The sequence below is a fragment of the Gopherus flavomarginatus genome, chromosome 7, assembly GCF_025201925.1.
Source record: "Gopherus flavomarginatus isolate rGopFla2 chromosome 7, rGopFla2.mat.asm, whole genome shotgun sequence".
NCBI lineage: Eukaryota > Metazoa > Chordata > Testudines > Testudinidae > Gopherus > Gopherus flavomarginatus.
Window position 1 is genome coordinate 88,103,553 of NC_066623.1, and position 14,833 is coordinate 88,118,385.

At 41.6% G+C, this 14,833-nt stretch overlaps 1 protein-coding gene across 4 annotated transcripts in view; it reads right to left on the reverse strand.

Annotated features, from left to right (window-relative positions):
- The window catches only part of PRKACB (protein kinase cAMP-activated catalytic subunit beta), a 122,381-nt gene that overhangs the window by 28,380 nt on the left and 79,168 nt on the right, over window positions 1-14,833 (reverse strand). For all 4 annotated transcript variants that reach the window (XM_050963507.1, XM_050963508.1, XM_050963505.1 and 1 more), the window contains 2 exons: window positions 7,438-7,499; window positions 6,308-6,436 (listed from right to left, as the gene is read on the reverse strand). In XM_050963507.1, coding sequence (XP_050819464.1) covers window positions 6,308-6,436; window positions 7,438-7,499 — 191 coding nt within the window. The remainder of the gene's footprint in view (window positions 1-6,307; window positions 6,437-7,437; window positions 7,500-14,833) is intronic.

The following is a 14,833-nucleotide window of genomic DNA, read 5'->3' on the forward strand; positions in this document are numbered from 1 at the left end:
CCCCAACCCCCCCGCTCCTTGTCCCGACTACTCCCTCCTGGGACCCCACCCCCTATCTAAGCCTCCCTGCCCCTTGTCCTCTGACTGCGCCCCTAGGACCCTACCCCCTACCTGTCCCCTGACTGCTCCAACCCTTATCCACATCCCCGCCCCCAGACAGAACCCCCTGGATTCCCATGCCTATCTAACTGCTCCCTGCCCCCGACAGGACCCCCAGAATTCTGGACCCATACAACCCCCCTCCCCCACTCCTTGCCTGCCTCAACCCCTCTCCACACCCCTACCTCCTGACAGCCCCCCCCGGCCAGAACTCCCAACTCATCCAACCCCCCACAGCTCCTTGTCCCCTGACTACCCCCTCCAGAGACCCCCCCCCGGACCCTCCTTGCTCCCTGTCCCTTATCCACTCCTCACCCCCTAACAGACCCTGGGACTCCCATGCCCCATGCACCCCCGCTGCTCCCTGACTGCCCCCTCCAGAGACCCCGCCCCTAACAATCCCCCCATCCAACCCACCCTGCTCCCTGTCCCCTGACTGCTCCCACTCCTTATCCAACCCCAGCCCCGGACCCGGACCCCTTACCATGAGGAGTTTTGTTGCCGCTGCGCGCGTGTGCGTGAGCACAGCCCTGCCCCTCAGAGTGCCGTGAGCGCAGCCCTGCCCTGCCCCTCAGAGTGCTGTGCGCACCGTGGCGTTGCTCTGGATGAGCAGGGAGCGGTTTTCTCTCCCCACAGAGCCAAACTTTGCCCCGCAGGAGCACACAGCCTTGGCCCCCAGAGCGCAGCGCACGGCGGCAGGGCTCCAGGGGAAGGCGGGGGAGGGGCCGGCAGCTTGCTGCGCTCTGTCCGCGTTCCAGGCAGGCAGCACGGACCCTGCAGCTTGCCGCATCGGCAGGATTTTTAATGGCACACTGGAGTCCCGGCACGCTCCAGCATGCCATTAAAAATTGGCTCGCGTGTTGTCTTTGGCATGCGTGCCACGGGTTGCCGACCCCTGCTCTAGACAAAAGCTGCTTCCATGACCACAAACTCTGTGGACTTCCAAGGGATTTGTAACTGCTGAATCTGGTGGAGTTTTTGAGAAGGAAATATATCAAATTCATTTGTCTGTGGAATGGAAGGCAACTTTCTTCAGCTGACTGAAAACTGCATACAATTCTCTTTTTTAATCAGTCAGATCTCCTCCCCTCTCTCTTAGATGACAGGACATCACACACAGTAGCAAGATGGTAACGAGAATTCAACATGGAGTAAGGGTGGTGATTGATTGACCTCTAATATCATAATGATCTAAGAACTGTTGGCATGGCACAGATATACACTCTGCTGTCATAGGTATGTAATTTCTAAAGTCAAAATGGCTGAGACCATCCAGGTTTTAAGTTAACAGACTGCAAATCCCAGTGATGACAACCTGCTAATATGCTCAACAAAAACTGCTCTCAGCCATGTTTGTAGCTGTTTCCATTTCTTCACACTGACTCAGCCATTTTAGGCTTCAGTGTGATACGCGGATTGACATTTCTGGAATCTTATTATACAGATAATGCGTATGTGCAAGAAACTGAATTAAAATTGCATGGGCGACCTTAATTCTGACATTTCCTAATTTTGGAGCCCTTCACTTTGTAATGTTCTTTTAATGTATTTTTTTCCATTAAATTACTTCTACAGCATCATAAGTGTGTTATGGTGCCTTACAAACAAATATGAGAAGTCTTAGTCTTAGGACCTTACAATCTGAATTACAAGTGTTATATTCCTGAACAAGTTCTAGATGAAAAATTATCTGCAAACCATAAAACCCTGTCACCATAAAAGATGCTTTATCATAAAAAATAAACAAAAGTTATAGATTATTTTAACAATATTACTATACATCCTAAAATTCCAACTTTGTTTAAAATGAAATTTAAACAAATGATACTGTTTATTGACTCTAAACAGATGTGATAAAAAACAACGATTAATAAAATGTAGAGTGGCATAACAGAAGTGAGTCAAACCTTAGCAAGGCATTTCAATTTTCAATAGATAGCAAATGTGTATAAAACAGCAGCTCTCTCTGTAGCCTGTGGAAAACTGCATAGTGTTGGCTCTCCTCTTTATTTCCAGCCGCTAAATCAGAGAGCTAAAAATATTTTCAATTCTTTCCCAGATTTACGGCTCCACCTAAGGGCTTGTCTACACTGAGAAGTTTCTAAGCAGTAAAGCAGCTTTTTGCGCTCAAACTGCAGCCGTGCACACATTACCAAGCCACTTTGTGTGCAGAAACTCCTCAGTTGCAGTACTGCAAAAGAACCCACCTCGACGAGAGTCATAAGGCTATTTGCACATAGGCTCCAGTGCTCTATTGCCAGTGTAGACAGTTGATTGCTTTCTGCGCTGTAATTGGCCTCTGGAGCTGTCCCATAATGCCTCAAGTGACCACTCTGCTCATTGTTTTGAACTCAGCTGCCCTGGAGATAAGCGCCCCTCCCCTTAAGAGTGTGTGTGTGGCGGCGGGGGAGAGCACGCATGGCCAGGGAGGAAGGCAGGGGCTGATGTTGTGTGTGTGAGATTAAGAGAGAATGAGAGAGTGTGCTGTAGAAAGAGGAAGGCGGGGGCTGATTTGAGGTTTCCCCCACCCCCAGGACTGGTTGCTTCCTGCTGCTGTCTGAACTTATAAGAAAGCATGCTGACACTCACTCTGTCCCCCCAAACACACAGTCTCTCTCCTCTCCTCCATACACACGTACACTCCCTGTTACACAGTCTCTCCCTGCAACACACTTTAGTTGAAAAGCAGCTGGCAATGTAGTAGGATGCTCATGGAACAATGGGATTGGGAAACTTGCAGCATGTGACGTTGTGCCTGCCCAACGAGGCATTGCAAACCCTTCCCAAAGCACCCTGAGGCCAGTTGCACAGTGGGATAGCTACCACAGTGCACCGCTGTCTTTGCCGTTGCAAGAGCTGCTAATGTGGATGAGCTCCCGCATCACAAGGAGCACAGTGTGGACATACAACAGTGACTTAATTCCAGTGTTTTAATAAAAGTGGCATAACTTGTGGCGCAGAAACTTGCCAGTGTAGACATTCTAATTAAGCTATTACTTTAGCTGCTACAGGTATGTATATATGATCACGAATGAACATGGAGGTTGACTATGGTATAAAGAATGGAGATGAAATGATCCAACTAGTCCGCCTCTATTAGCTTGTGGTCCACGCTATGAACAATTTGTGGACTCTTGATCCACAGTGTCCTTCAAAGTTCTTGAGCTACATTGTACCAACATGGAGCAAGATAATTTTCAATTTTAGAAGCTCAATATACACCAGGTGTTCTCAAATGGGAGGTCGGGACCCCTGAGAGGGTTGTGAGGTTATTACATGGTGGGTCATGAGCTTTACGCCTCCACCCCAAACCCCGCTTTGCTTCCAGAACTTATAATAGTGTTAAATATATAAACAAATGTTTTTAATGTATACTGGGGGGTGCACTCAGAGACTTGCTATGTGAAAGGGATCACCAGTACAAAAGTTTGAGAACCACTGCTATGCACAATAAGTTTGCTTATGCAAGAATGTTTGAGCAGATTCCATCCAAACCCTAGTCAGTTACATCTGAGCAAAAGATAATTAAAAGCAAAAATGTTATCTTTAAAAGCAGCTGTTTCTGTACTTTTCAACATGATCTTTCTGTGAAACATCATTGCTAAGGGTTGCTATGAAGCAAAGACATTCCTGAACAATCATAATTGAAAAATGTGGGAACTACCTAATAAGAAACAACTAATTAGACTTTCTTTACACACTATTTGAACTGTCGATAGTACTAATTGTAGTAAGCAAAGAGTACTCTACACATAGTATATATTTAATCAGACTCAAGCCAAAACAAAATCTCTTAGCAATATCTAGTTAATAAATTGTGTGTCAAATTCTCTGAACTTGAAAAGTTTTACTCTTTAAAATGTAGTGCCAGTACAATATATATTTTGCACACATGTAGGATTACCCAATCTAGTGATACCAGACTATTTTAGTGGGCAGAGTAAGAGCAGTGAAGCCATGAAAGCTGCATCACCCTGGATACAGGACATAGAGCAGATAACTCCTTCAAAAATGACTGCCTTTCCAACAGTCAAAACTCCAGCAAGAGACATAGGAGTAGCTCACGCATACAGGGCTGCAAATTCAAATAGCCAACTGGCCCATGCTGCTCATCTTTGTTCCCTTGGCACTAAGTTCACCTGTCCATGCAGCCTTCTGTTGAGTGGGGAAACAAGGACGGGCAAAACCCAAGAAAATAATAAAAATTAGGGCTGTCAAGCAATTAAAAAATTAATTATGATTAATCAGTTTTAATCACACTGTTAAATAATATTAGAATACCACTTATTTAATTTTTTTCAGGGTTTTATATATTTTCAAATATAGCTCATGGCTGGGGGCTCTGGGCTTCAGCCCCACTCAGGGAGTGGGACTCCAGCCACCCCCCCACCCCCACCACACACACACTAGGGTTGCCAAATTTCTGATTGCAGAAAACTGAACACCCTTTCCCCACCTCTTCCCCAAGACACGCTACTGCTCACTCCATCCCCCCTCCCTCCTTCACTCGCTCTGCTCCACCCTTTCTCACTCATTTTAACTGGGCTTGGGCAGAAGCTGGGGTGCAAGAGGGGGTGAGGGCTGCAGCTGAGATGCAGTCTCTGTGGTGGTGCTAGGGATGAGGGGTTTGGGGTACAGGAAGGGGCTCTGGGCAGGGAATCCGGGTTGAGACACTGAGTTGGAGTGTGGGAGGGGGTGAGGGCTCTGGCTGGGGGTGAGGGCTCTAGGGTGAGGCTGGAGATGAGGAGTTTGTGGTCCAGGAGGGGGGCTCCTGACTGGGGGATGGGGCCAAGGGGTTCTGAGTATGGGAGGGGGCTCCAGGCTAGGGCAGGGGGTTAGTGTGTGTGTGTAGGGGGGGTGAGGGTTCCAGCTGTGGGGTGTGGGCTCTGGGGTGGGGTCAGGGATGAGGGGTTTGGGTTGCAGGGGGGGCTGTGGGCTGGGACAAGGGGTAGGGGTGCGGGCTCTGGGAGAGGGTTGGAGTGTGTGAGGGGGTGCGGGCTCCAGGAGGGAGTTTGAGTATGGGAGGGGGCTCAGGGCTGGGGTAGAGGATTTGGGTGCGGGAGGGAATGCAGGCTATGGGTGGTGCTTATCTCAGGCAGCTCCTGGGAAGCAGTGACATGTCCTTCCAGCTCCTAAGCACAGGGGTGGCCAAGGGTCTCCATGCGCTGCCTCTATCCACAGGCACCGTCCATCGCTGCAGCTCCCATTGGCCACAGTTCCCGGTTGGCCACAGTGGCCAACATGTCCCACTAGCTCCTAGGCACAGGGGCAGCCAGGAGAGCTCCATGCACTGCCTGCGCCCCAAGTGCCGACTCTGCAGTTTCCATTGGCCGGGAACCATGGACAAGGGCAATGTGCAGAGCCCCCGGGCCACCCCTGCGCCTAGGAGCCAATGGGACATGCAGTCCACTTCCGTGAGCTGTGTGGAGCCGGTCACTGTGGCCAATCGGACTTATAGCAGCCTGACTGGAGCTGCCAGGGTCCATTTTCGACTAACCATTCTGTTCTGGGGCCTAGGAAGCTTCAGGCTGGGGCTGCTCCAGTCCCCCTCCTGCCTGGGAAGCTGCAGGCTGGGATTGCTCTAGCCCTCCCTCCCCTGACTCCAGAACTGCACCAGCCCTTCTGCCGCTGATGCCTCTCACCCTGCCCCCAGGTATGCGATTAATGCATTAATTTTGCTTTAAGTTAATTGCAGGCATTAACCGTGATTAATTAACAGCCGTAATCAAAATAAGTTATAAAAAAGAAAGAAAAAAATCCACACAATAAAAAAAGAAAACATGAGAAAAGACAACAGGACAATGGACCAAAAAAAAAAAAAAAAAATAAGACGAGTGAACAAAACATATTCTTTTCAAAACACTACAAATCCAAAGAGACAGGGAATGAACTATGAGCATCCACATACAAGTATGGAATGCTATGACTAGACTGCAGGATTTATTTTTTACTTATGCCTTTTAAAAAAAACTAAATCCTTAGGACAAGGTAATTCTGTCATAGAGTTGTTAAAGAAAAGCAACAACTCTATTTTCCTGTCAGAGGCAGAAGTGCCAGCGAAAACCCATAGTAACAGCATGAAATGTGAAAATAATAGGATGCAACATTTTTTCAGACCACAGATAATGATTTCAATGAACAGCACGCTCTCTGCTGGCAAAGACAGTTTTTAACCACACAAATTAGTATAATTATAAAATGCTCCAACCTTCTGTTTATCCAGTATCTTCATAGCATAATACTGTTCTGTGGATTTATATTTCACCAACATAACTCGCCCAAATGATCCTGTTCCAAGGGTTTTTTGTCTCTCAAAATCATCTAGGCCAGCAGTATTCTACATGTACACAAAGAAGTATAACAGATTAATAAATAATGATTACAGTTTTGGTACACAGAGACACTTAGTGATGGGAAATGTAGTCATTTATCAAAGAAGATGGATTCAATTTCTTCTGTCAAAACTAAAAAACTAGAGCGCTAACTAACGTAATATAAATTTCACACAATGAACCTGGATTGAGAGAATTGCAATAGTGCTTGCATTAAAATAGAAAGGGACTTAATTTATGTTTAAAAATGACAGAAGTATTGTTATCAAGATGTTATGCAGCAAGCAGTGAGAATTTAGCTGCAAAGAGATCATGATGTTAACAAAAGAAAAAAGAAAACAAAACCTGCAAGATTACAGTCATCATCAAGTTTCCAGAATTAAGTGCTAAAGAGAATTCTATGTGGCAATGTGTTGAGGAACTACTATCCACACATTATCTAGAATTCATATTTGAACACATTTATAGAAGAGATCTATCACCTCAATATTTGAATGCTATTTGAAAAGTCAGTAAAATTACAACTTTTTCTCCAAATAGGAAGCATAAACTATGCACTCTCACTCACCAAGAGAGAAACTTCTCCCTAAAGCCACAGGATTACCAACCAGGAGAGAAATTTCCAAGGGAAATGTCCAGGATATACCAACGTGTCCTGTTACAAAAAGCCAGTTGCAATAGGACATAGGAGTGGCGAGATTCAAACTATCAAATTGTCAGTGAGAATTAATTTCATAGCAACTAACCTATCACTAAAAATGCTCTTTCCCAAGCTTCTGAGACCAGCAATCAAAGCATCGTTGCTGATCTCAACTGCAATTACAAATAATGGGGTTAAATTCTTTGCATGGACACTCCCTCAACAGTTTTTGTACTGAAAATATCTTCAAATTTTCTGTAGTGCCCACCACCGTAGTATCTGAGTACTGGATACTGAACTCATTTCCAGAAAAGCTACTAGTCAGAGTCATGTAATGTATTTGTATTTTAAATCATAATTCCTTACCTGAGGGGGGCTTTCCCATTTTCTTAAGAAATCTTCTTTGGCTTTAGCTAGGAACTCTTTCACTGAAAATACAAAAAATGTTCTCAAGTTCAATTCACTAAACATGTAACGCAGCTGTTTGAAACATGTATCTATTAAGTATGGCTTATTTAAATAAAATTACATGATAAACTCCTCTTCAGTTCTCGTACACTAAATAGTAGAATTGCCTTTACTAAACACAAAGCAAGCACCAGCATCTCTAAGATTTCTACAGTATCTCCAGTAGACCCCTAATTCTTTTGGAATACTACATATTTCTATATAAATTACTTAATCTACTTGAAATCTAATGACCCACAATACTGTACATGCAAGCAGTCTTTAAGGTGATGTTAAGCATTCTCAAATTGATTGGAAAAAACCTGCACTTTGCAAATAATCTACATTCACCTAAGGCAAAGTTTTTTTTAAAGTTATACTTTCAATAACCGGAGAACAAAATAGTTCTCATTGCCTTTTTTCCCCGCCTCATCACATTTATTTAAAGGCTGGTTGCAAGCAGAAGTACAAATTGTACAACATTATTGCAAGCAAAGACAAAACATAGGGCTACAACACGGCACATTAGAGATGCCCACAGTCAGAGAACAAACTTTTAAGGTATTAATTTCCCATTTGAAATTAAAGCAATGTAGCAACAGTACGGTTCTGGATGACTGTTTTAAATGTGCACTAGCACATTGTAATCCAGGATCACTTTTCAGATATTTTAATCCTACATCTTTATCAGCCAAATCAGCGCAGGATATTTTATAGATGCAATGAAAAATGGACTTTCAGTTTTTATTGTTATTCTGAAACATTCAAAGAATCACCATTAATAATTCATGTTTGTTTTGTTTTCTTCGAGTCACTCCACATAACACGAGATTAGCAGTGGTAGGTTTTCTGTATTGATAAGTTTTGCTATAGGTAATTTCTAAAAAAATGCAACATAATCAAGCGTTTTCCAAGTAGTATACAGAAACATATTTTAACAACTATATTGTCATTTCTGCGGCTAAAAAAGAAAACATTGTTTTATGATTGGCTAAAAACAATCATGTGATCAGTCAGGATGTTCCTATTGTTTGCTTACTCAAAGAATAGATATGCCTCATCTATACAGAATATTTTTTAAAATTCCCCTACCATTGCTGTAGTACTGGTGCAGCTTCAGCGGTGCTAGCAAATGGTAGGATCCCTAAAGCAGACTAGCCATTGGTATTTTTACTACCATGCCACCTAGATCTGAAGTCAGACAAAACTAGGATAAAAATGCCAGTGGCTGCTTTGCACTGTTGGCACAGGGGGAGAGGCATCAGTGCAGGGGGAAATTCAGAAAATCCTCAGAGCAGATACAGTCTTAAAGATATGAGCAATGTTTAAAGCAGTGTTGCCCAACTTTATTGCGCAGGAGGGCCACGTAAACCTAGGCACAACCTTGTGTGGGGCAAACAGATTCTACATATTTTAACAAGATTTAAAGTCACCTGGGTTGATTTACATTTTAAGTTCAGCTTGTTTTGTATGTATTTACATTGGTTGTTTCTACGTCCAGTATTGTCTAATTACACATTAGTGTAAACTAAAATTATGTAAACATGATGACAGAACTCTTTCACCCTAATCTCATTTAAGGAGAGTAATGCATAGGGCTTCCCCTGGCATGAAACTCCTCCTTACTACAAGAGGAACTATGAACATCTGATTTCACACCTGATTGTCTTTGAACCAGTAGGGAAAGAAGAATAAGGCAGCCACTTTTTGACAGTTTTATAAACCTAACTTTGAATTACATTCAAGTAACCTGAAAAAATATTTCATGTTAATAAAGATAAGAAAAAAAAAAAACAGTTCAGGTTTTGTTTTATTTTAGGTTTTTTTGGAGTAGGTGGAAGAACATCAAAACTTACGGAGCACGTAGCATTATTACATAAAGCACCTCATCCCTCTACTGCACAGCAGATCCAAAAAATTGACAAAATTTTATATGTTTTGTAATTCCTCACTGAATCATTCTTTCATTAACATTTTTGGCTTTATTTTATATATTATTATATTTTAAATTCTTTCATATTTAATGTCACAGAGACTTTATGAACTAGAGCATTTTACAAGTAATCATCCCTTTCTACTATATTCTAATTATGAAATAAAACATGCTAAATATTAAAAAATATATAGCATTCTGGAGAGAGATTCAAGTTGCCTGAAACTTAAAAAAAAAATGCTGTTCAACCCAAGAGGCCATGGGAGTTCTTCTTCATATAAATCCTCTACCTTACCCTATGTTGCTTTTGGTCTATTTATCTATTGCTCTCTTCAGAGGCAATGTTAAAAATAGTTTCTTTAAACAAAGTTTCTGGATCCCACTTATTTATTCTTTAAACATGCATATTATAACATTCTTCATGTTTATAGTATGTTATAGTGTTATATATAGTATGTTATAATTAACTGGAAAAAAAAAAAAAGCCCCTACCATAAAAACATCTGGAGGTAGAATTTTCAAAAGCACCTAAGTGACTTAGGAGCCTAAGACTATATCTACCTTACAGGCTTCTGTGTTGGTCAGGGGAGAGAAGAGAGGTGATCCCTGACCAACATGCTAATAAAAGCCCCTACTGTAAATGTAGCTATACCAGCAAAGCTGTGCTTTTACCAATATAGCTTGTTTAGCTCATGGAAGTTGGTTTTACTAGACAGGTGAAGAGCTCAACTTTATGAGTATTGCTGCATCTATACTAGCAGTTTTGCCAGCATAGTATACTGATATTCCTACACTGGTAAAGCACTTTTAGTGTAGACATAACCTAAGTCCCATTTTCCAGCCCAACCAACACTCCACAGCCCCAGTAAAACACAAATGATTGTCAGTGTGACTTAACCACTTAAATATCAAAGAAACTTTGGAAAAATGGGAGTTAGGCACTTTTGAAAATTTTAACCCTGGTCTCAGAACACCAACACTGGCATTTAAGTTTTGTAAATATTCTTTTTAAAATACATAAGCAACATTTATGTTATGGGTTGATACCAGTGGCCAGTACCAGGAAAATATCATACAAAAATCACTTTTTGGACTACCAAACTGTGACAAGACCATGTAAAGTGATAGATTTATCAAATGACTACTTCCAAGTTTCCCTCAAGTGCACATTTTAGCCATTTTTCAATGTTATGATTGGACTTGTTTGTTTTTTTTATTCTTCATTGTTTTTATAACAATCTGTGACTTTGGGCTCTAATGGAAGAATGAGCATACCAAAGGTCTCTATACGTTCACCAAGGGTTTGCAGGAACATTCACCCACAGAGATAAGATGATCAAGAGAGGAAAGAAAAAAAGAAAAAAAGTTTTATGCATTTCCACAACAAACACACAGAGAAAACAGATTAATTCTAACCTACCCCCTTAATCTCCCAAGAATAGACTCCAGAAAGAACCAATCTTTCCCCACATAGAGAAAATGAATCATGCTATATCACAGAATGTTTGAGTAGAAGGTACTAAAGCAACACACAAAAAACCCACAACACAACTCACACAGCTAAATGCTCTTATCTAGGAAGAGAAGGCTGCATTAAAAAGTGAAAGTGAAAAGTCATAGAAATAAGCTGTTTGCAAAATTTCTAAGGTGATTGAGTGTTTTTGTTTAAGTTAGTCAGTCCCAACCCAATCATATAACAAACAAATAATAATAAATAAAAACTAGATGTACTGCATTTTGTTGGATTACAAGTACTATAATCTTCCGGAAACGGGGGCAGGGGGAGGGAGCTTCACCTTCCTCTGCAGCACAGCGAACAGGCCACTTGCAGGTTTAAACTAGTATTAATGGTGGATTCTCTGCAACTTGAAGTCTTTAAATCTTGATTTGAGGACTTCAGTAACTCAGCCAGAGTTTGTGGGTCTATAGGCGAGGTTCTGTGTCCTGCAATGTGCAGGTCACATGACGATCATGATGGTCCCTTCTGACCTTAAAGCGTATGATTTTTTCCCTGCTCTTTACCTTGTTCTAAAGACTGTTTATGTGAATGGTACAGTAGGTGTTGGTTAGCACAGAAATAGAAGGCAATATCACCAAAATAATTCATAATAAAAATTTCAGTCCCATTATCGCACAGTAGAGCAACAAACTACTTCAAAACACTGATTTGCATGAGTGAAACTAATTTGAGTTGTGTGTGTGACTGATATTCAGTTGCTCTGTAATAATTTATGAATATTATATGTTCTGTTTGATTACTATATGCATATACATAGTTAATTCAATAGCAGAATTGTCAGGAAATGCACTCAGGAAGTTGGAGGTGGATCCTAATATACATTTTTCCAACACTTCATAGACAATGACATTCATTTTGATGCTCATGCTTGACCAACTGCAGAATTCACCTAAATGGTTTTGGACTATCAAGGCTAACAAATGCCTGGGAAGAGAGAACAATGAATGACTAAATTTATAAGGACACGCTCTCTCCTGGGGTGTGGGAATTGTCAGAGACACTTAACAGGAACAGACTGAGACCCGGGCCTCCCAGAGGTCAAGCGTCCGAGGTAAGCGAGACCTACCCAAGATTCTATGCAAGACAAACGTGTGCAGACCTTTTGGAGTTTTTTTAAAATCCCTTTTCTCTTGTGCTATGCTTTTTTCCTCATGTTAAGATTAAATAATATTCTGTTTTAAGGAGACAGTCTGGGTCTCTGTATTCACTGCTGGTCACAAGCTCCTGAATCCTGAGCCAAGTCAGGCCTGCTGGAGTAAGCATGATCAATACACAGGGTACTGCATCCTAGGACGTGGTGTAAGAGTGGGAGAACTGTGGGGATTTCACTCAGAGATGAAGGCATGAGGTCTCACACATTGGGGGTGCACTCAGACACTACAGAAGGGGTCACAGGTACAGCTAGTACTGAACTATGTCAATTTGAATTATTCTGCTTTTCTTCCCCTGCCTCCCCCACACAAACACTGAGAGATATGTATTTGTTTTTTTCAAGTACAACCCACCCACCCACCCTCATGAGCCAACAAGTCAGAAATTTGGGGGTGGGGTGGGGGAGGCAAATTTATGGATAGGATGCATGGAAACAAAGCAAAAATTAAACTGATCAAAACTAAACACTGAGCACTACTACAAACATCCCATCTGCTGTGCTAAATGCCAGTTTCTGTTTGGCATTTAGCATGCCCTTTATCAACACACAATTTAATTTCAATTCCAGGGACTGTGATATAATAATTTAAAATCTGCAAAGATAATCAGTGTCATAAAATGAAATACTCTATGAAATCTCTACTCTCCGATTACTGACACAATATACAAAAACATACAGAGAATGCACAGGCTAATCTTGTTTCAGAAAATAATATATTTACTTAGTTCATTCTGTGAATGAATGCTTAATTTTACAGCCCTAGAGCTACCCTTTATACAGATAAATATGAATGTTTTATGAGTGAAACATGGTACACTAACAACTGGAAGAGCGGTATGGTCTAAATATAGAACATTGGAGAATTCCAGTCCTAAGTCCAACTCTTACACCCACTCACTCTGTGGTCTTGACCAAGTCATAACCTCGTTATCTCAGTCTTCCATCTATGAAATAGGCATAATTCGAAAATGCACGTGGCTGAAATGTGGGTTTGTTAATCCCTGTAAAAGTCTTTGGAGATGAAAACAGACATAAGTGCTAAGTCCCAGGAGATGAATTAGCTTTTCAATTAGTCTTCTCCAAATAGAAACCAAATGACCTCACTCAACTGTTAACCTGAACAAAAGCAAAATATCTGAGTTTTGACAATGTGAAAGATAGTTGGTAAAAAATAAAACACCAATGCCAGATTGGAGCATGGTATGGGCAAGCTAGTCAGCTCATGCAAAGACAGTTCTGTGGCTTCTAGAATTTTGGTCAGGGTCTTCCATGGTGGTCTTTTCTGGAAAGTATCCAAAATTTTAATGGGTGGCTAGAAATAAGTGATATACACATGGTGGTTTCCTAAAGGAAAAACTTCTGTTTAAAAATACTGCCATTTTGAAGTTAGTAAATTATTTTATTTTAAAAGTAACAGAGTTTTAGGCAAACCTGTAAATGTAGAACACTAGACTGAGAACTACTTCGCAATCCACAAAACATGCTCTTTGAGCCATGTAAACCCGGAGAGTTCCTAGTCCTATCATGATAGACTTCCTTAAATTAGTGGGATTAGCACTCAAGCACCATGGTGACTGGTTCACTTTAAATACAGTACCTTAATCACATCTTGAAAATTAAAATATACAAGACACTTACTATTTATATATTGTTATGAAAGACGTGCAGGGGTCACACCAGCAAGTTCCTTAGACAATATCATGGTAAGAAGTACAGCATTCACTCTAGGCTGCTAGGAAAGGATGCTGGGGTTTTACAAGAATGCTTCCCTGAGAACCTTGCTAGTGAATTCTGTCTTTTGTGTCAACTTAGGTCTTTTGGGTGCCTCATAAATTTGAAGCCTTTCTTAATCCCCAAATCTGCCTGCTAGAAGAAGTGGTTTATGATCTCTCTCTCCCTGTCCCTGTATTGCTCCTGTACCACAGTCCTTTTTGGAAGTGTGGTGGGGGGGGGGTCTCTCTCTCTCTCTCATGAATACTTCAGTCTCTGCCTTTCCTAGAGTTACCGTTTTTCAAGCTCTAGTGCTCAAGCTTCCCCAAGCAGCAGCAGACTGAAAATGACATAATTCTGGTAAGCTTCAGAGCTGCCCACAAGATTTTGAAACAGCAGCAGTGAAATTAGCCACAGTATTGTTTTAATTTTATTCAGTTGCTGCTTGAAAAAACAACAAGCAATCGCCGGGCTCTGTGGTTATCTATAGTCTCAGAAAGACAGCTAGCTCTGCATCAATTCAGCATTTTAAATTAAGATCTTCACAACTATGGATACATCTTCACTGCAGAGTTAAACCAGGCTAGCCTAGCACGGGTGAAGAATCCTCAGTGAAAATCCTATTCATGCCAGGCCTGCATAAATGTCTCCACAATAGTGCTGTATTAAATCAGTCTGCTGGGTTCCCCCAGTCCCATGGTTCTCGCAGTCCATGAAACTGTGCCACTTTAAGTATTAATCTGCAGATTGTGCTCTCTCTCCTGTCTGGCATGGTGCTGAAGGCTGTGGCAGTGCCGTGAGAACAATACTTAAAGTAAATAAACTTATAACTGGAGTTAATTATTACTAATGAAGTTTTGAAGGTGAAAGCAAATAGCACTTGGAAGCAAGAACTTTTAATTAAAATGTCATTAAGGAATTCAGTCTTCAAACCACAAACTGTTTTGTTGGGCACCCAAATGACTTCTCTTCCTGTTTCTTTCCTGTCCACTAAACATGG